The sequence below is a fragment of the Dermacentor silvarum genome, chromosome 5 (genome assembly GCF_013339745.2).
Source record: "Dermacentor silvarum isolate Dsil-2018 chromosome 5, BIME_Dsil_1.4, whole genome shotgun sequence".
Lineage (NCBI taxonomy): Eukaryota > Metazoa > Arthropoda > Arachnida > Ixodida > Ixodidae > Dermacentor > Dermacentor silvarum.
This window is the reverse complement of record NC_051158.1, coordinates 166,870,339-166,891,474: the sequence shown is the minus strand read 5'-3', so window position 1 is coordinate 166,891,474 and position 21,136 is coordinate 166,870,339. Positions and strand designations below refer to the sequence as shown.

Genomic DNA, 21,136 nt, shown 5'->3' with positions numbered 1-21,136 from the left:
TTTTTTTAACTTAGTGCCCACGTCCGAACCTATTTCAGTCGTTTTTGTTTGGTAATGCTTTTTTGCTGAGTCATTGTCATTTTTTTGCTTTTGTAAGGTCATTTGCTGAGTTATTGTCATTTTTGTTTAAACAATACTGCAGGCCACCACCCGGTGCTTTCGTCAGTGGTTATGTAAGTTTGACACCAGGAGTTTGAAATAAAATCACGATGGGATATTTTTACTTTATACAGCCTAAGTTTTCGCCACCCACAGACTCCGGGTGTGTGCATGTATTTCGGAGGCCACAACAGACAATACTTGAAGCATGCTCAGGCAGCCGAAGAAGAAGTGAAAGCAACGAATTCGCATGAAGAGAGAGGGGAGGGCGAATTGAGAAGAAGAGAAGGATGGCACGTACAGAGTAGTTTCTTATTTTAGTTGAACTATCCGGTTCTTGGCCATTATCCCACTAACGTCGAGACTTTACATCTACATCTACTTGAGGCCACAATACCAGAAACAGAATTCGGCATCTATACAGGTTTGTCCTGGCAACGTTCCCTCTGCAACTTAATTGCCAGGTACCTAAATCCACTGAGCATTGTTTTTCTCTTCTATTGTCAAGGGAAAGAAAATAATTCTGTGCCGCCAGCTTTCGGCTCTCTCTAAATTCCGACAGCCATTGTCTCCCTTGCGGGGGATTCAGCCACAGGCACCCATCTACAGTGTACATACTACACGCTTATTAGGATTAGGGACAGAAAACGTTCTACCTTGTTAGGTTTCGAAGAATTTTATTACTGGTTCAATGTTATTCCTTCATGTTTAACATGGAGGGAGAAAAATACTAGGAGGGAGCGTCACGTGATTCCGCTAGCCTCGGCAAGTCAACCTCCTCTGAAGCCGCCCCTCCCTCTTTCAGGGGCTCAGTGCGCGGTGCCTTTTAGGTAGGAATAGGCCTACAAGGTTGCCGGAGCATTCGTGATTGTTTGGTACGTGGTAACATTTAGTGGCGCCTGCCGTCACAGGCTTGGAGGCCCGTATGCGGGTGGTGGTTTTCTGCTACTGCGTGCGTCGTTCGTTGCTTCAAATGCGATGCCTTGAAACGTGGAGCATGACTGGGGCGCCTGACTCATGAAGACAAAAAAGTTTCAAGGTGTCACTTGCGCTTACCACCGCGGTTAGTGGAGTTGCCAGCGTTCGCGGCTGGAAACCCGTCCAGACGCCCGAGTGTGGTGTATTTTTCCACCGTTGTGCACCTTAAGCTGTGGTGCGTATTATCTTGCTAATTTTTGTCCCGCTGTCTTGCACCTAGCAAGAAACTAGATGTTTTGAGGGACACTTTTTTTTGTCGTATTTTCGCTTAATAAAAGGCTCTGGTGTGCGTGTTTTATTTTGAGAGAAATAAATAGCATTAGCCTGCATTCTAAACGCCGAAGTCGTCGCCGTTTATTCAGATTTACGTGCCCTATTTTGCAAGATTGTGTGGTGCGACGACGCTGTTGAGACGCGCCTCGGGGATACATTTTCGTTATATAATAAAGCAAATGGACAGGATTTGTGCATTATCTAGAGTTTATTCAGCTGTTTTCGAATGCAAGTATAGCTCCACAGCAGAATTATGTCCTAGAGTCAAAAACTGCCAGGGGACCCTTCTTCCTCTGCTAGTGTGAAACGGGTGAAAACTGAATACATAGCGGCAAGGGAAAAATGTCAGCATTGATTTGCACTTGTGGATTCATTGTGTTGCTGGTGTACTTGTACTATGGAAAGCACATTTTTATGACAACAGTAATTGTTTCATTCTTTATTCAGTGTTTAGTGCACCTATAGAAGCCAGAAGATTTCACACAAGTACAGAAGAAAGCCACATTTATAAAATAAATGAAGAACATTGCAAAGATAACACACAAAAGAAAATTATAAACAGCAAGTAGGAAAACTTACTGTGCCACTGCTCTTCGGTATCAGTATTAGCATACTTAATTGTATGCCACAGGACATTTTTATAATAATGTAATAATTTTTATAATAAAGTAAACTATATCATACGTAGTATTGATACTTTTAAGAAAACTGGTCAATGGGATCAGCTGTCCTTGAATGTAGCTACAATTTTGCTTACAATGCCTTGTATGCAACGCCTTCAATACAGGGCTATAATTGTATAATATTTATATCTGCGCTGTCCTCACCAATAGCCAGAGGCTTTGGGGATTGTACTTGTCAGAAAAATAAGCAATACATATGCAGAAAATCGAAAAAAGTGGTAGTTCACAAAGTCAAAATTGAAAGAATTGATGTGAGGCCAGACCCACAAACTAATTATTTCAACTTTAAAATACAATGCATTGTGCTGCAAGCAAAATGTACAAAAAACTTATCTTGTATCACATACCTAGAAAAATATTAGCACTGTCCCAGCTGAGCCAACACACAGCAAAATTAAGAGGGGCCGGCTCTACTACACTGTGAACCTGAAATAAATGCATATTTCATGGTATTTAAAACATTCTTCGAGTGGTATACACCAAATGATTGTGGTTACAGTGAATATGGCATCATAAAAGGCTATTGCAAAGTAAGTGAACAGAGTGAGCACATTAAATTATTTTGGAAATACTAAAACCAACGGTATTCCAGGTGACAGTGGCAAATTTCCACAAAGGTCAGGGAAGACATACAGGATCAAACTTAAAAAAACATTGTCATCCTCAAGAGTATACTTCGCTCACACATAATGCATTGAGAGCATTCACAGCATGTCCATGTCGTCACACAGTTTGTTCTAGTGAAAGGTAGGTCAGCTAAACTACCGTCATTGTCCAAATTGTTTAGCTTGGTGCTGAACAGAACAATTGTTCAAGCATAATTTGCATGCAGGTGATTCAAGCTACAGCATTCAGCAAGACAACAAACATGTACTTGCACAATTTACAATAAGGTATCACATTTTCCCTCTATAAAAGTTTGACATCTGCAAACAATGTTCTTGAACAATATATGCCCTTTACAATGTCACTCAAAAAACAAATGCCTTAACATAAAACCTGGTGGGACAGCCGAAGTTGATGGATAAAGGAATTAATTGTGTGGGCCATCATGAACATAATTCCCCCGCGAGGAAACTTGTGTAGCAATTCTTCCTGTACTGCGAGCCGCAGGCACCCAAGCTCAGACACCATGCCTGGGTCAGCAGAGTAACCTTGATCCTGTAAAATTGCGTCCGTGAGTGGTTCACTGGCTGCCGGGCTTCTCTGAGGGGCAGTGAAGGTAATTACATCGATGGAGGATGGTTTTTCAGAGGAGCGTACCAAGAGAATTACGATGTATTCCAATAGAAAGCAATTTCCACCATCAATGTCCTTGACCTCATTGCGAACTATCAGACGCTTCAATGCTGCTGCAAACTGCTTTGCTATTGCGTTGTCATTGCAGCCCCCAAATGATTTTATTGCAGCAAAAAGTAACTTAAGGTGGTCCTGACTGAGCTTGGAAGTCAGAAGATATTCCAATGGGCCATTTTCTGTGACCAAGTGGTTGTACAGACGGTTGTCTAGGCATACAACAAAGCGAATGAAGCCTGTATTTTCGTTGGTCCTTGTCATTAGTTTACCAGCTGCAGACTGCCTAAGTAAGCAAAGGTAGGCCTTCAGTTCTTTGACATACGCAGTGACCGGAGGCACATTTTCAGGACACAAAGGCCTTTTCTATTCTTTTTGCCTTGGATGTCTTGAATTTAAAATGTCAAATGCATTGTTGACATGTCTGATAAGCTCTTCTGTTGGCAAGGAAGTTCAAAATTTTGGAATTTTTCGAGCTCTGCAGTCACTAAGAGTTTCTCGTACCGATTGACTAAACGTTTGAGCCAACAATGAGACTTTCATGAGCTGGTTTTTCCAGTTAATATGTGCCTGTCTAAGTTTGTTTGCCAAATGTAGGCCCTCTGTGTAATGGATTTCTTGCAGCTCATCAATGTGTTTCAACAATATGAACTGTTTGTTCGTATCACAATAGCCTTTTTATCAAAGAGGGTGTGCCTCAGTAGCTTCAACATGTGACAGGGATCTAACATGGCAAAGAGAAGCCTTTTTTGTCACTGGATGCGGAAAAGAGGCATCCAGCTCAGTCAGGTCCCTCTTGTAGCCAAGGCTGCGCAGAAATGCCAAATTCGCTGCAGCGCCATCGCAGGTCAAACTGGCAATGTGTGCACCGTTTTCGTGAGCGAAGCTCACGAGAAAGGTGCACACATTGCGAGTTTGACCATTTTCGTAGCTCACGAAAATGGTGCACACATTGCATACAGCATCAAATTGCGCCTCTGCTCACCACCAAGGCCATGCACTAGAAAGTAGCCAATCGGCAGCTTCAATCTGCCATTGATTGCAACAAGCATTAAAACAAATGCATCTTTGGCAACTAGAAAGCTGTCATCATTGACATCAATGCCAATGTCAACATATCCATGGAACCTTTTTCCACTCCACACCACTTCACTGAATGGTCATCTCATCCACAACCAGATTTCATTTGGACAGCCATGCTTTATCTTCATAGCCAATGCAGTCATTGCCTCTTTTGAAAAGCCAGCAGCCCTGTCAACGGATAGATATCATTTACACCGTGTATTTGAATGCGGGAGGCATGTGTTGAAAACAGCTCGTACATATCTGTAGGCTCTAGGGGAATAAACATGCAAAGTCAGTGCAAATGGCCCGAGCTCTGGCGAGTAAGCGGGTGACATTGCTGCACCAGACTTATGTGGCAGTTGACGCATGAGCAAGTCTTTTTTTGCCCCACCAAGACTCTGCAATATGGCGATATCCTCATTTCCTAGAATGCGATTCTCAGATAAATCTTCTATGACATTTTCGAGATGAGCAACTATTTGAAAAAGCCGGTGATGGGATTGCCGTAGAGACTTCACCTTCTTCTTGGTTGCAGTTTGTAATTGTGTAACGCCATACTTCATGCTTTAGAAAGGCTTTTTCAGGCGTGTCTTCCGCTGGCTGTGGCTGCAAAAATCGCACGCTGTAACAGGAGCATGAGCAACCAACATGACACAAATCACTTACGCGGAACAAAGTACCTAATTGTTGTGGCATACACTCTTGTGCAAGCTATGAAGACTATTATGCTTAATTTTAGGTCATTACCTTGCTCACGAGGGTTTCCATTTACACTTTTGTGAACTTAAAAACAGTGAGGGCATAAAACAGCCATCCACACGAGCTTGCTAGTGCCACTTAATTTTGTTTGTTTACTTATTTGCTAAATACTGCAGGCCCATCTGGTCCCAGGCAGGAAAGGTAAAAGTACAAAACAACTAACAGAGAAGAGGCCAATGTAGCATAGTTCAATGAGAGATGTTTCACAGAAGCGTTTTAGTTTGAGTGAGCAAAATATACTGAGCTCATATATCACGGCTCATTGTGCCCCATCGAACAAATAACGAGCATAGAAAATTGTGAAAAACCTGTTGGTCTTCTAGTTATTGTGTCATTTTAATGGAAAAGAGAAATTGAAAAAGGATTATTGGCCGCTAATTGGTGTTTAATGCAAACCCCGAGGAAACTCATACCGCTGCGAAAGAACATGAATTTTTCAGCTTTTAATTAGGTGGTTGCCATGATCATAAATGTTAGTGGCCACGTGCAGTTCACTGAGTGACATGTATTATGCTTCAGCTATTAAACAGTTGCCATGAAAATATATGCTACTTCACCTGCAGTTACCTAAGGAAACATGTATGTAAAAATTGAACTGGTCGAGTATTATCCTCACCATAGTATGCCTTGCTGTTCGAGGCGTCGCTGGGTTGTGTGTAGGCTGTGCTGCAGAAGCTTCACCCTTGAGCGTCAAGGAGGGCCTTGGACTGGGATACTGGACAAAATACACCAAGTGCAATGAGGAGGGACTGCTTACTGCAACATAACTTGAAATTGCTGACCGTGCGAACGAAATACCAGATGCACAGTTGAAGCTAAAACCCAGGACTAATAGCGACATCATTGGCTTCAGTTAAAGTTTAAGCACAATAATGACGAGCAAGCAGGACATTGTTAGGGAGATCAGTGGCTGTGGCTATATAATGTATTTTTTATCTACTGTCCCAAAAATGATGTTGATAAAGGTTACCAGCACAGTTGGCATGTTATAAATTTTATTACTGTAGTAAATGTTGGAGCCTAGCAAGGTTGTTAATTATGCGTGTAATGAGAGGACATGGCTGAAGTATATTCAGAGAAGGAGCGTGTTTTCCTTATTCCAACTTTACTGAAAAAAAGTAGTTTTTCATCTTACATAACACTGTTTTGCTGCACTTTGCTTTATTTTCCTTATCTTGTACTTATCCTAGATTGACTAAAATGAGGTGATGATGTAGCATATATGGCTTTCATTCATTAGCACTTGCTTTTGCCAGTGTTAACAATGAAATTTGAATGCAGTATGCTTGTCACCTGTGTCAAAAAAGGACTGTAATGTAGCCGATGATAGGTTGAACAGGTCTATCTTTCTCTTCATTCTGAGCATTACTAATAGATCTTTTAAATCTGTCGAAAACATCTTACAAAAAGCTGTATGACAGTCTCATATGCATTTTTGAAACTGGAATAATTAAAGGTGAAATCCAAAATATATATTACAGGGAAACACCAGATTTTTGCAAAGCAGATCTGAACATGAATCAACCAAGGCACACATATGAGACAATGTCTTAAGCAAGCTCTGTGATCATTACGACAATCAAACATGCCAGGACATGTTGGATTTCGGAAGGGTCATAAGCGATGCCCGGATCAGTCAAGGACGCACTAGCAGATGTAGCAGTACGCTCTGCTAGCACATCAGACAAGCCCTCGTGGATGTCCATATCCATTGTGGCTTGAGAGAGACCTGCCTAAATATAAGAAAAGCATACTTCACTTCAGGTATCATCTACCACAGTCATGAAAAAGATATGATCGAACTGGAAACATGCATTATGGCTGCATACAGCTGTGCATCAACTTACTGGCTCATCTGGATGCTGGTATGTTCCCGTGGATGTAGCTGCTTCACTTTAAGGTTGCAATGCCCACTCAGTAATGTTTCCAGGCCTTCAGATTACTACTAATAAATGAATGAAAATGATCTTCACCCCTGTAATTTAAAGTGCAACTGCGTTATTGCATCTCAACTGTCTTTTATCTGTTGTTTAAAATATGTCAACAACATCATATCTTCCGAAAAAAAGAAAATGATATTTAGCCTCAACATGGGGAGTGATCGAACTTTGAAACGTGATGATTGAACTTTGCACTCACAAGCCGAGTTACTACGAACAGAATATTCTCTACAAAATTATTTTTCTTGGCGACTATTGCAAGACTTAATATGTTACGTTATAACTAATCTTTCATGGCATCTTCAATTAATTAGTTTTATTGCAATTTTTATTGTTTTCAGCCAGAAGAAATACATACAAAATTCAGTCAATAATTGTTATAGCAGGAAATGTAATTGTTCGACAATACATGGTTTCACATCGTGGACTTTTTAGGAGTGTACGCTAGCTGATAAAAGTACTTTAAAAAGAAATAAATGTTAAAAACTTTGCGGGAATGATGACAAAGTTGGAAAAAATGGCTTGGATAGTATTGCACCACTATTTCGTCAGATAAAATTCACACGAGCACGTAGTCACTAGCGAATATTGCAGTTCCATTTTCATAAATAAAGGAAACGTTCATTGTGCTTACCTATGGAAGGACAGACCATCGCGCCAATTTTCTGTAAGATTAGGGCATCCTGGCACACAAAACTTCATCACGCAGGTGCGCCTACTGCTGACGGGAGTTCTCGCCGGTCTGCTAAGAGGTCGAAGACTTTGAGCAGAGCAACACTGTCGACTGCGCTACCTTAACTACGGGCCGATACGGCCCTAAACATGTTCGAAGTCTCCGGCTCGCCAGTCCATCCTTGGGCACAAGGATGGACTTCTTTTCCCGTAGGGACAGTCGCTTCGTACCCTGTACGCTCGCTTAATCGCGTGCACATTTTGCGGGGGCGAAAGGCATCATTGTTTCCCAGAAGACGTTGTCAAACGCAACGAATCGTCTTCGGAAGGGCGGCTTGGTTGCCTTCACAGGTTTGGAGGGCGAAAGGTTCCCTCGTTTCTCTGAAACCACACCGAAACGCAACCAGTCGTCCTTGAGGTGGTTCTCCCGTGTTGTTGGGCTTAACCGACGCCTTCCTTCGGAACAGCCTTGGCGCCTGTCTGCTAATTAAGCGGCGAGACTCAACTGCTTCACGCACTCGAATTCCTTCACTAACCTTGGCGCGCGTTTGCCACGCCGAGTATGTGCGCATATTTCGAAACCCCCGCAGCAGACGAAACCGAAGCCAACGAAGCGAGTCGAGTAAAATCTACCGCTTTCCTATCACGTGAGGCCTATTTTTCATCATCCCAGTCCTCTAAATGTTTTATGATTAGGCTTCAAGATTGTCACGTGACGCTCCCTCTTAGCTTTTTTTCTTTCCTCCATGATGTTAAAGTACGTTGTCACAAAATTCGTCCTAGCGTCCTTGTTATCGCTCACGCACGCACGCACGCACGCACGCACGCACGCACGCACGCACGCACGCACGCACGCACGCACGCACGCACGCACGCACGCACGCACGCACACACACACACACACACACACACACACACACACACACACACACACACACACACACACGCACGCATGCACACACGCACACACTGTTGCGTCCCAAATCGGCAGAGTGCCTTCTTTCGTTGTTTCCATCGAGGCAGCCGCTTTCATCAGAGCCGCCCAGACGGCGACAGTGCCCGACACCGAACGAGACGGACAAACAAGTGCCACAACTCGGCCGTGCGCATTCTTTTGGGTGCTTCCCGCGATGCAACTCCATCAGCGGCCGCCTACCTGGCGACTCGGCCCGACACCGGCAGTGACGCGATGACAAAGTTCACTTAGAAGCGACCGACCACAACCGCCACCCTTCGTTAGAAGCGGGGATTAGCGCGAAGGCCACTCTCCTGACTCTGGCAAGATGACCGTCGGAGGGCAAGAAAGTCACCGACTTTCGTGGAAGAAGTGTGAACCCCCTGTTTCCGGATTGCCTCGTCCTTGCTTCGAAGGTTGACATAAAGGCGGAGTTCGGTAAACAATACGACTCCTCTGTTTGGCCGCACCTGGTATAGGGAATTCCCTGGTGGTAGGGAACTGGGAAGATGAACTGCTTAAAAGAGGCCTCTCCAGTGTGAATGAGAGAGCTCTGACTAGAATCTGACTACTTGTTTCAATATGTGAATAAACGTTTGTCTTTCGCTCCTACTCTCGGACGTACTCCGCCCCATGCCTGGCGGATTCCTGACTTTAACTCAACCCCGAGGAGCAACAACTGGATGTCGAGTGGTGGGATAAACACAGCGCATCATGACCACATGGTATGGGGTAAGTGTCTGGCTTTGTGCTTGAGATACATCGGGCCTTTTAGCGCAGAAATTGCTAAATTCCGATAGAGCGCTTACACCTGCCCAGATAAATTGTGGTGGTCGCGTTGCGTGTCTAAGCATAAAGGTGCCGTCAGCATGGATCTGAACAAGCTAAATAAGCCAGACCTCGTACGCATGTGCAAAGAATTGGGGTTGGCCATTAGCCAAGTAAGCAGGAAACCTCACATTATTTAGGACATTCAGGCCATCGGCGCAAATGAGGATGAGCTACAAGGGTGTTGGGAACTCATTGAGAGTAGGAAGCGTGAAGAAAATGAAGAGAAAGCGCAAAGAAAAGCAGAGGAAGAACGACAGCCGGAAATGAAGCGCATTGTTGATCTTGAGATCCGCAAATTGGTCGGCAGTAACTCTGAAAGCCAGCAAATGCCACACAGCGCGGTCAATTCCTTCTCTTTTAAGATAAAGGATTTAATGCAATGCTACAAGGTTGGCGAAGACATTGGATTTTTTCTTGTCAACTTTGAGAGGACGTACGGGAAAATGGGCTATTCTGGTGCTTCCCGGCCTCAGCTTTTGTTGACTCTGCTGCCATGCGACGCGGCCGACATTGTTGCACAATTGAATGCAGAGGATGGTAATGACTACAAAAAAGTCAAGAAGGCGCTGTTAGAGAGATTCCGCTTGTCCAATGAAGCCTTTCAGCAGCTATTTCGGGGTGCATCGGTAGGGGCAGGTTTGTCCTACATGGAGTATGCCTATAAGCTAAAAGCTAATTTAGTTGAATGGCTGAAGAGTGCCGAAGCGTTCGGTAACCACCATGCTGTTGTGGAGTTAACCCATTAAGGACGAGACATATAAATAGCCAGAAAAAATAATTATTTTCTATCTAAATGTGCAAAACACGTCAAGAATAGGCATAATTAACAAAAAGAAAAAAATATTTTGTACAATTTTTTTTCAGCAATAGGGGGAAAACCCCAGGCAGGAAATTGGAAGTGGGCTTCACCCCAAGGCCCCTAAGGCTTCGTTTTCAATTTGTACAGACAGCTCTGATCATATGTGAACCATGGGTGTACATTTCATTTGCTTTACATCACATGTGTGACACCACTGCAGCTAGGTACCTTGCATTGGCTTTGCTCCTCTGACCTCGTTTTCAAAAGGCAGTGAGTCACGTGCCAAACTTCTTCCTCATCCAGTGTTCCTGCTCTAAGCCAATATATGATGCTTGCTGTCTGTCATTCGGTGTTGGCCGAAGATATTTAGCCAGGAACTTCATACTTAATGCTGAAACTGAGTGAGTTTTTTTTTCTGGTATGTTGCCTGTAGGCAACACTGGTTAATAAAGGGTTAATAGGGCTAGAACAGTTCTATAAAGGTTTGTCTGATCCCATGAAATTTTGGATCAAGGATAGAACACCAGCGACCATTCAAGCAGCTGCCAAGTTGGCAGAGGAATATGCCTCGCGCAGGCTTAACGAGCGCGAACGGGCAAAGGTGAAAGGGCCAGCCGCAGCCCCTTCTCTTGCGAAAGGCTCGTGGGGTGCAAACAAAACTGGCACCGCCGGAGAGGATGCGCGAGAACCGAGGAGTAGGGGACCCCCGTCAGTGGACTAGAACAGGATGATGAGTCAAAGGCAGGCGCGCACAACAGTGAGGAGAAAAGGGACTTCGAGGTGAGGCGACCTGTGATATGCGACTACTGCCAGCGGCCGGGACACATAGCAGCTTTTTGTGAACTTCGCAGGAATGTATTCTCGTACCTGAGCGACACTGAGGAAAACGATGAAGTTCTGGCACCGTACATGCACGACTTGGCAATAAATGGTAAGCAGTGCAAAGTACTGCGAGATTTCGCAGCAACCCTTGACGTAATTCATCCGTCCCTGGTAAGCGCATATGATTACACTGGAGAGTGCGCGTGGATTAGGCAGGTGGTTGAGTCTCAGAGTGTCTGCTTGCCAGTGGTCAAGGTAATCATCGAAGGTCCCTTGAGTAGGATAGAGACCGAAGCAGCGGTGTCAAAGAACCTTCCCGTTCATTACCCGTATTTTTTTTTTTCGAACAAATCAGACCAACTCCTAAAAGACAGGGGCTTGAGCTTTTGCGAAGGGATAGTCTTGGCTCTCACGCGATCACAGGCGCACGAAATGGCAGCTAAGTTGGTGCACAGGGAAGATAAGGAAACAAATGTATTAGCTGATGGTGAAGACGGTTGTTCAGGAGAAGGCGGTTCAGACGATAAAGACGGAGAAGCACCTAGTCTTAGCGCGATCAAAGAAACGATAGATGAGGGAGTATTGCCACCAAGCTCGCTGACGTTTCAGAAACTACGAAGCGTCTGCGCTAACACCATGCTCGAAGAACACATGGCAGAACAAAGTATCAGGCGGTTGGACGCGTGTCAGCAGGAGAGTGTGGCGCGAAAGAACGAAATTTTTTTAAAAAGCAGGGAATTTTGTTTTGCACCTATCAGGACAAGCGCCAGGGATATTTCGAACAGCTAGTGGTGCCAACTAAATACAGGGCAGACATCCTCCATATGGCCCATGATAATTCATTTGTCGGGGCACTTGGGCATAAAGAAAAGTAAAGCCAGGCTGCTGCAGGAGAGAGAGAGATAAAACTTTATTTTGTCCATGATGGGGTCTGGGGGCGGCGGGGGTTGGGAGACTAACCCCCAGGCCTCCCCTTCCTCAGACGGCGGCCAGCCCTTGTTTTCTGGCGGCGTCTTCGGCCATCCGGACGGCCCAGAGCTGCTCTTCTGGGTCCATGCTGAGCAGCAAAGTCTCCCACTGCTCGGCCGTAGTTATGATGTGTGTAGTGTTAGTGCGGTGAGTGTTGGTGGGTATATAGCTTTCGGGCATGCCCAGATGATGTGATCGAGGTCAGCGCGGGCCTCGCAGGCTTTGCAGAGTGGGGAGTATGCATCGGGGTAAATTCGGTGGTATAGCACGGGGTGTGGGAAAGTTCGCGTCTGAAGTAGTCGCCAAGTGGTGGATTGTGATTTATTCAGTGTTTTGTGTGCTGGTGGGTAGCGTAATCGCTCTCTGCAGTAGTGGAGGAGGATTTCTCTGAATGTTACCATGCGGTCGCGCGCGTGTCCGCGGTGCAGAACTAAGGGCTCATCAGGACTGGAAGATGCAGGAGACGGATGATGCGCCTGGTGTGCGAGAGCTCGGGCGGCATCGTGGGCGGCTTCGTTTCCAGCCAGACCCGAATGACCAGGGGCCCAGATGATCTGTACGCGGCGTTGCCTTGAGGCGGGAGTGTCGGAGAGTATTTTCTGTGCTTGGGGTGCTATGAGTCCTCTTGTGTAGTTGCGAATGGCCGTTTTTGAATCGCTGATGATGTAGTGTGCATTGGTAGAGGCATAAGCCAAGGCGATGGCCGTTTCCTCTCCTTCTTCGGGTTGAGTGGCGAGTATTGATACGGCCGCGGCGAGGCGGTACTGCGAGCCCGCGACTACGGCGACCGCCATGGCGTTCTGGTGGGGGTATTCCGCGGTGTCCACGTAGGCTACATCTGCGGCGTGGTCGTAGCGCTTTTGTAGATGTTTAGCTCTGTCTGCACGTCGCTCCTGATTGTGTTCTGGGTGCATATTACGAGGTATGGGCGATATAACTAACTGAGCGCGAATGTTTGGAGGGACGGGTACTTTTGGTCCGAATTGGGTGGTGTAGGTTATGCCTAGGGTGCGCAGAATGTGTCTGCCCGTGGTGGAGTTGGCGAGTCGTTCATATTGGCTTATACGCTGAGCTTCAATAAGCTCGTCTATGGTATTGTGAAGACCGAGGGCATCCAGTTTCTCGTTAGATGTGGAAATTGGAAGCTGTAGGGCTTGCTTATAGGCCCTCTTAATCATGGTGTTGAGTTTGAGCTTGTCAGTCGCATTGAGGTGAAGGTACGGGGCGACGTAGGTGATCCTGCTAAGGGCGTAGGTGGTTACCAGACGAATGAGGTTGTTTTCTTTCATGCCGTGATGTCGATTTGCGATGCGTGCTATGAGGCGAGTTGTTTGGTGTACATGACTATCTAATTGCTTGAGCATCTCCGTGTTTCTGCCGTTTTGTTGGATGCGTAAGCCAAGGATACGGATGCTAGGCACTGTAGGTATGAGTTGCTGATGCACGTGGAGTTGTATCTCGGGGGGATGAGGGTCTGGGCGTCGACCTCCCCACGTAGGCCTGTATAGAAGGAGCTCCGATTTCTGTGGGGAGCAACCAAGGCCGCGTGGTTCTACGTATGCAACAACCTCGTTGATGGCTTGCTGCAGCGTGTCTTGGATGTCCCCGTCGCTGCCCCCGGTGACCCACAGGGTGATAGAGGCTATGCTTGAGGTTGGGGATGCTAGCTAATGCAGGCGGTAATCCGAGCAAGGCCACGTTAAACAGAAACGGGGACAGAACCGATCCTTGCGGCGTACCTTTGCTGCCAAGGTGAATAATTGGCGACTGCAGCCCTCCGATGGTGATGGTGGCAGTGCGACCTGTCAGGAAATCCTTGACGTAATTATATGTTCGGTGTCCAACCTGGAGTTGTGCCAGTTGGGTCAGTATGGCCTCATGCGTGACGTTATCGAAAGCCTTAGTTAGGTCTAGCCCCAAGATGGCTCTGGTGTCCAGCCTCGAGCTTTTATCGCCATCGATAATTTGGTGTTTGAGCTGAATCATGATGTCCTGAGTAGAAAGTTTAGCGCGGAAGCCAACCATAGTATTGGGGAAGAGATCGTTGTCGTCCATATGTTTGTGTAAGCGTGTGAGAATGACGTGTTCCAGGACCTTTCCGACGCATGAAGTAAGTGAGATGGGGCGGAGGTTTTCGAGTAGGAGGCGCTTCCCGGGTTTGGGAATCATAATGATTTTGGCTTCTTTCCATTGTGGAGGGAGTTGTCCAGTTTGCCAGTACTCGTTAAAATAAGCCGTGAGGGCTGTTAGAGAATCCTCATCTAGGTTGCGAAGCATTTTATTAGTAATGCCATCAGGTCCCGGGGCCGAGTTAGGGCGGAGTGCGAGGATGGCTGCACGTACTTCTGCTGAATGTATGGGCGCGTCCAGATGGTCATTTAGATGGTCCAGATGGTCCAGATGGTCAGGAATTTTACTGGCCAGGATGTTTCCGCGACGCAGAAAACTTTGCTAAGTCATGCGACATATGCCAGCGCCTGGGGAAACCAAATGACAAGTGGAAGGCACCGCTGAAGCTGCTTCCTAGAACATCCGAGCCATTTCGGCGTGTTGTCATTGATACAGTGGGACCGCTGCCTACAACTTCCTCGGGGCACAGGTACGTGCTCACAATGATTTGTCCCGTCAATAAATTCCCCGAGGCCATTCCTCTGAGAGAACTCAGATCATCGGAAATAGTTGATGGACTTCTGAGCGTTTTTTCTCTCGTGGTTTTTCCGGCGGAACTCCAAAGCGTCCAGCGTAGTGTCTTTACAAGCGCTTTGACTTCAACTATTCTGGAGCGATGTGGAAAAAAGATAATTCATGGTTCCATCCACCATCCCCAGACCAACAGTGTAGAACATTGGCACTCAGCGCTAAAACGAGCGCTAAGAACTCTGTGTCAGGAATACTCTCGCGACTTGGAACGCTCTCTCCCCGCTGCAATGTTTGCTTTACGCACGGTGTCGCACGAGTAGACCGGATTTAGCGCGGCTGAACTGGTTTATGACCGCGAACTGCGATCCCCCCTCCGGATGCCCAAGGAGACGTGGACAGGGGGCGAGGAGGAGACGACCGTCGTTGAATACGTTCTCCGACTGCTCAAAAGAATGAGCGTAGCACGCGAAATGGCGGATGCCTGCATGAGCGCCGCACAGCTGAAAGCAAAAGCATACTATGATCGAACAGCCAAAAGGCGTTTTTTTAAGTGAACGATCGTGTGATGCTGCTGCGGCCTTCAAAAGTGAACAAGCTTGATGTGCAGTGGGAGGGCCCGGCCGAGGTTGTCCGAAAGCTCTCGGACACTAACTATGCAGTCAAGATAGTAGGGCGCAGAGAGGAAGTGAAAGTATATCACGTAAACTTGATGAAGCCTTACCTGGAGAGTCAAGCAGTTGTATGCATCTCACTTAACAGTTACGAGGAAATGCCGATTGAGTTCCCCGTTTTTAGAGAACATGATAGATCAGAAGCCACCAGTGCAGAGATGCGAAAAATGATAAAGGACGTGAACCTGACTGGTGACCAAGTTCGAGACGAGGAACCTGATCCAAGTGTTCAGAGATCTGTTTTACGATAAACCTGAACGAACAGATGAGATAGTCCATGATGTTGCGCTGACCTCCGAAGAGCCAGTTAAAGCGAAACCGTATCGAGTATCTCCAAAACATAAAGAATTGATGCGAAAGGAGCTTCAAAAGACGTTGGACCTCGGAGTAATTGAGGCAGGCGACAGTGATTACGCGTCTCCCTTGATAATGGTGCAAGTTCCCGGAAAGGAGCCGCGACCGTGCATAGACTATCGGCGGCTGAACTCAGTGACGAGAGATCAGCTCCACCCAATCCACAACATTGAAGAAAGGATAGAAACCGTCAGCAGAGCGCGATACATTTCTACTCTTGATCTCATTCGCGGGTACTGGCAAGTACCGTTGACGACGTGCGCAAGCCGCTATGCCGCCTTCGTAAGTCGTTTTGGTTCGTTCCGTCCGCTAATGCTCAGCTTCGGACTGAAAAATGCCCCGTTTTGTTTTTCTAAGCTTACAGACAGGGTGCTGCATGGCCTAAACGACTTCGCGCTGCCGTACCTCGACGACGTTGCTGCTTTTTCAGACTCCTGGGAAACGCATCTGGAGCATCTAAGGAAAGTGTTTGAGTGTCTAAGGAGCGCGGTGTTGACGGTGAAAGCCGAGAAGTGTGAACTGGGAGGAGCTCAAGTGAGCTACTTGAGACACGTGGTAGGGCAAGGACGCCGCATGCCGTCCGAAGTCAAGGTAGAGGCCGTTGCATCATACCCGCGACCAAAGACGAAAACCGACGTACGGGCATTCTTGGGGCTCACGGGCCACAACCATCGCTACATAAACACTATTCCGAGTTAGCTAGCCCGCTCACCGATGCACTCCGAAAAAACGAGCCCACCACGCTGGTGTGGGACGAGAAGAAGCAGGAATCGTTCCAAAAATTGAAGTCGCCGCTCGTCAGCCGTCCCATTTTACAGGCTCCCGATTATAATAGGCCATTCATTGTGCAATGCGATGCAAGCGATCGCGGCAGGGGAGCAGTACTCTGTCAACATGACGAGGCCGGGCCGGAACACCCCATCGTGTACATTACCCGCAAACTAAGTGTTCGAGAAGAGGCGTATAGTGCCTCCGAGAAGGAGTGTGCGTGCCTAGTTTGGGCAGCACAAAAACTGGCATGCTACCTCGCTGGCTCCAAGTTCACCTTTCAGACGGACCCCTGTCCACTCAAATGGCTGCACAACATGTCGCCCAAAAACGGCCGATTACTCAGGTGGAGTCTCGCGCTTCATCAATACACATTTGATGTAGTATATCAATAGGGCAAACATAACAGCGACGCGGATGGCTTGAGCAGGCCATCGCAGTGATGGTACCATCGCAGTGATGGTATCTAGAAGCCGTGAAGGATGAAAGGCTTTATTATTATCTAATATTTTTGGGGCTTCTGAAAATGTTTGGAAAAGTGTTCGGATGGCTACTTTGGTGCTTTAATTGATTGTATAGGGCAGGCGCGTAAATTGATTCGCTAGACCCGATGGCTCTCAGTGCGAGCATGGCGCTTTCCTGTGCCCTGTGGTTTTGCGTGTGCTTGGGTGTTCGCAGGAAGAATGCCACAATGAAGCGAATGCTGGGATTCCAAGCTGCAGTGTGGCGTCAACATTTACATCTGGATGTTCCCTGAGATCGCATCTGAACGTCGACGCTTCGGGCAACTTGACATCTGGTCACCCTCAGGGCGGATCTTCCGGCGGCGGAGGAGTCTGTTGCGTCCCAAATCGGCAGGGCACCTTCTTTCGTTGTTTCCATCGAAGCAGCCGCTTTCATAAACGCCGCCCAGACGGCGACAGTGCCCGACACCGAACGAGCCGGGCAAACAAGCGCCCCAACTCGGCAGTGCGCTTTCCTTTGGGTGCTTCCCCCGATGCCACTTCCTTCATCAGCGGCCGCCTACCTGGCGACGCGGCCTGACACCGGCAGTGACGCGATGACAAAGAAGCTTATTTAGAAGCGACCCTCTCTCTCTCTCTCGCAGGCGCGAGGACAAGCGGGTGCGAGTTAAGAACATGGCCGCCATGAAGTTTATCCGGCTATTGCAAGCTGCAGCCGCTTCCGGTGCTTCTATTATGACAAAATGACGTCATTCTCTCTTGTTCGGCAGTCAAAATGTTACCAGTCTAGAAATGTTGGGCTGTCAGTATGTGAGCGCTCTTACGCTGTATTGCGGACGGCCGATGTGGTAGTTTAATTATATTTACGCTTTGCCGAGAGAAAATGTGCTCTTTTCTTGCGTGCATCAGCGATCGCTAAGCCTCTGGGCGTGTGCAATGCTGTTAGCTAGCTACATCTTTCGTGCAGTGCGGCGTTGTTGGTCATCGTTGTTCTGTCCATTCGCGCTTTCTTCGTTCCCGACTCATCAGCAGCCTCTGGTACTCTCGCCGACCTTGCAGCGGGTCACAGTGCACGGAAGAATGTGTTGGAAGTTGTGCTATCACGTTGTGTAGTTCCTCCGCAATTTAACAGTGTTTATGCCGGAACGACCGTTCGTGCAGTCGATGCCGCCGGACCTGACACGAAGGAGCGTTTGCTGAGTATGCCTCAAAGGTAAGTACGATGCTTGGCGCATTTTTATGGTTCGTGTAGTGTGCCTTGTTATGCGTAGCACAAGATGATTAGTACAGCGACAAAATTTATGAAAGTGCTTTCCTAATGTTCGTTGTTCATGCTGTAGTACACATTTAGCGAAAATTACCCTGAAGCGTATTGGTGTTGCTAAGAGCTTCATCTATTGTTTCTTTGCTTTCTGTTATGAAGTATACTAGCGCCCAGTATCGTATAGTCGGTACGGACACAAAAGATAAGCTGCGAATGTCACTGCTTCAGTACATAATTTCTCAGCAAGGAATAGAATGTGCTGTCTTCACAGCTAACGTGTGCGCGAGACGGCGCCGGATTGCCGTCGGACTCATGAACACATTTTAGCTTGTATGCAGAATTTTTTGCTTACAGATCATCAAGACAGCCTGTGTTTATTGTGTTGAGTGTTCTGTATGTTTTTGTGCATTTGACAGCTTAAATAACTGCCCGTGATGTCAGAATGAGATATTTACACAACCGTGTAGCTGGCTGCATGAAGCTTTTTCACAATTTAACGCGGTGTTGTTAAATTACAAGTTCACAGTTTCAGCAGTGATTACAATAAACGGAACATTTATTATTGTTTAGTGATGTCATGATTTCGTGAGACGGAGGCATCTCTACACCACATGGGAGCCTGTGGCAAAATGCACCCTGAGCCGCCCGACAAGGATTCCAATCTGCTTGCTTTTACAAGGTGTGTACAAAATGGTCACTGCCATACATGGCGGTGACCTACGACAGTAACTTACACCGTGGAACGTGCCAGCAGTAAGCTCTTTCTGAAGTCGGAAAAAGGCCCACGGAGCTTACCTTGCATGGAGTAATCCAGGAACCTGTCTTGGCTCCAGAACAGGAACTTTCTTGGCTTGGGTCAATGACCATAAAATTATCATTATCAAACAGAATGCATTAACAGTTGCAGACTCAGGTTCATGTCTTTATCTGCTTAATTTTGTGGACAAAAACTGATGAAAGTGCGCCCAATGTGACTAGTTATCCTGCTGAGGAGTCCGTGATTTCAAGAAGTTTGACAATCATTTATTTGGCCCACAATCGCAAAGCAAACTTGTGCTGTCATTCGAAACAATACCATGCACTTTAAGGAGTGGCGCCAATTTTTTATAGGTCTTGTAATGAGCGCCTGCACTGCATATATAATTTCGGTTAATGAGAAAGTAAGGCAGAATGGGTCTTATAAAATTAATTGCAATAATTTTGGCACAAGCAGATTTTCTCAAACCGTCTGAAAGTTTCTTGTTTTAGAAAGTATGAGGTTTTGTTAAATGTAGCTGCTGTCAGGTGATTGTATATAAGCATTTAGCCTTATGGAACACTATTTGTTTTAAATAAAATTCTGGGGTTTTATCTGTCAAAACCACAATATTGTTACGGGGAGTATTTGACTAACAGTAAACGGCTAGCCCTCGTCTAGTCAAGACTGCACAGAGCGCACAGGTTCTAGCAGGTTTCAGTCCGACAAGAGAGCCTCTGACCCAGCCCCACTACAACGTCTTTGTCTTTCCCATTGCTCGTGACGTTATCCCTGGCCGATGAAGCACCTTCCCGGTGTTTATTGTGGTCAAAATGGATTATCACAGTTGTAAAGTTTGAGGCGGGATACATGTACGATGTCACTTCGTGGTGCGGCAGTCGACGAGGTGGATGCCATGGGAGATGTCTCATAGGTGACATTAGTAATCTGGCGCAGCACGCGGTAGGGTCCGACGTACCGCGACATTAACTTTTCACAGAGGCCGACACGACGAGATGGGAGCCAGAGAAGGACGAGAGAGCCCGGTGGAAAATCAGTATCCCTGTGTCGACGATCGTAGATGGCCTTTTGTGCGGTCTGCGATGACGAGAGCCGAGCGCGGGCTACATTGCGCGCGATGAGCGCCCGCGTGATGGCAGCTTGCGCATAGGAAGTCGTGGAAGTGGAGGCTGGATCAGAAGGGAGCCAGGTGTCAAAGGGTAGTAAGGGATGGCGTCCAAAGAGAAGATAGAAGATAGATAGATAGATGATTGCTGAATGACACATTGTAACGCAAAGGCACAAATACACAGAAACACGTCACAGTGGCTGCTAACAACTTTATTCGAAACACAGTGAGATAATATATATATATATATATATATATATATATATATATATATATATATACACTCTTCCCAACGCGCAGGCGCACCAGCCATTTCGGGCAGGCTACAGAAGGCGATTATTAGGGCTAACACAATCATTTTGAAGATATAAAGAAAGCAAGTTTCACGTCATACAAAAGAACAGAGGTCTCACTTACACAAGCACTACTCTTTTATGTAAAATGAATGAATGAGCTTATTTCTCCTGTTTACAACAGAAAGGAAGCAGAAGCTAAAGGCCATGTGGCCTGACAAAGGCTGCTGCTCCCACAACAATTCGGCACGCAGGCCACACGCAGCAACATGTATCATACAAACATACCGAAATCAACTGGAGTATCGCGAGACAATATTATTTTCGTGAAGCAACATGTCTACAAGAAATATGAAAAACTGATAAAATACTCAAAGTACGATACATTTTGTTTCAGACGAACTACAACCTGAAAACAAAAGAAACAAAACACTGACAATTTATACTGCGGTTGTAATCAGACAAACTCAATATTGTTCAGAATGAGAAAAGTTTTGTATGATTTATTCGAACATTCCATAATTTTATCTTGGAAATCACGTAGGCGATTTAGTAGTGAAGCTGGCTGGTAACTGACTAGTTGTTTTCCGCAATTAGTTCTTATTTTTGGTGTTCTCATGTTATGTTGTCGAAGGCTGTAGTGCGGATTGGTGGGTACATTCTGGATGTACTGTGATTT

The 21,136-nt window shown here is 46.4% G+C and overlaps 1 protein-coding gene across 1 annotated transcript in view; it reads left to right on the top strand.

Annotated features, from left to right (window-relative positions):
* The window catches only part of LOC119453868 (fibrous sheath CABYR-binding protein-like), a 69,076-nt gene that overhangs the window by 34,629 nt on the left and 13,311 nt on the right, over positions 1–21,136 (top strand). Inside the window, exon 3 of the mRNA XM_049668107.1 lies at positions 16,168–16,337. Within this exon, the coding sequence (XP_049524064.1) occupies positions 16,168–16,337 (170 nt within the window). The remainder of the gene's footprint in view (positions 1–16,167; positions 16,338–21,136) is intronic.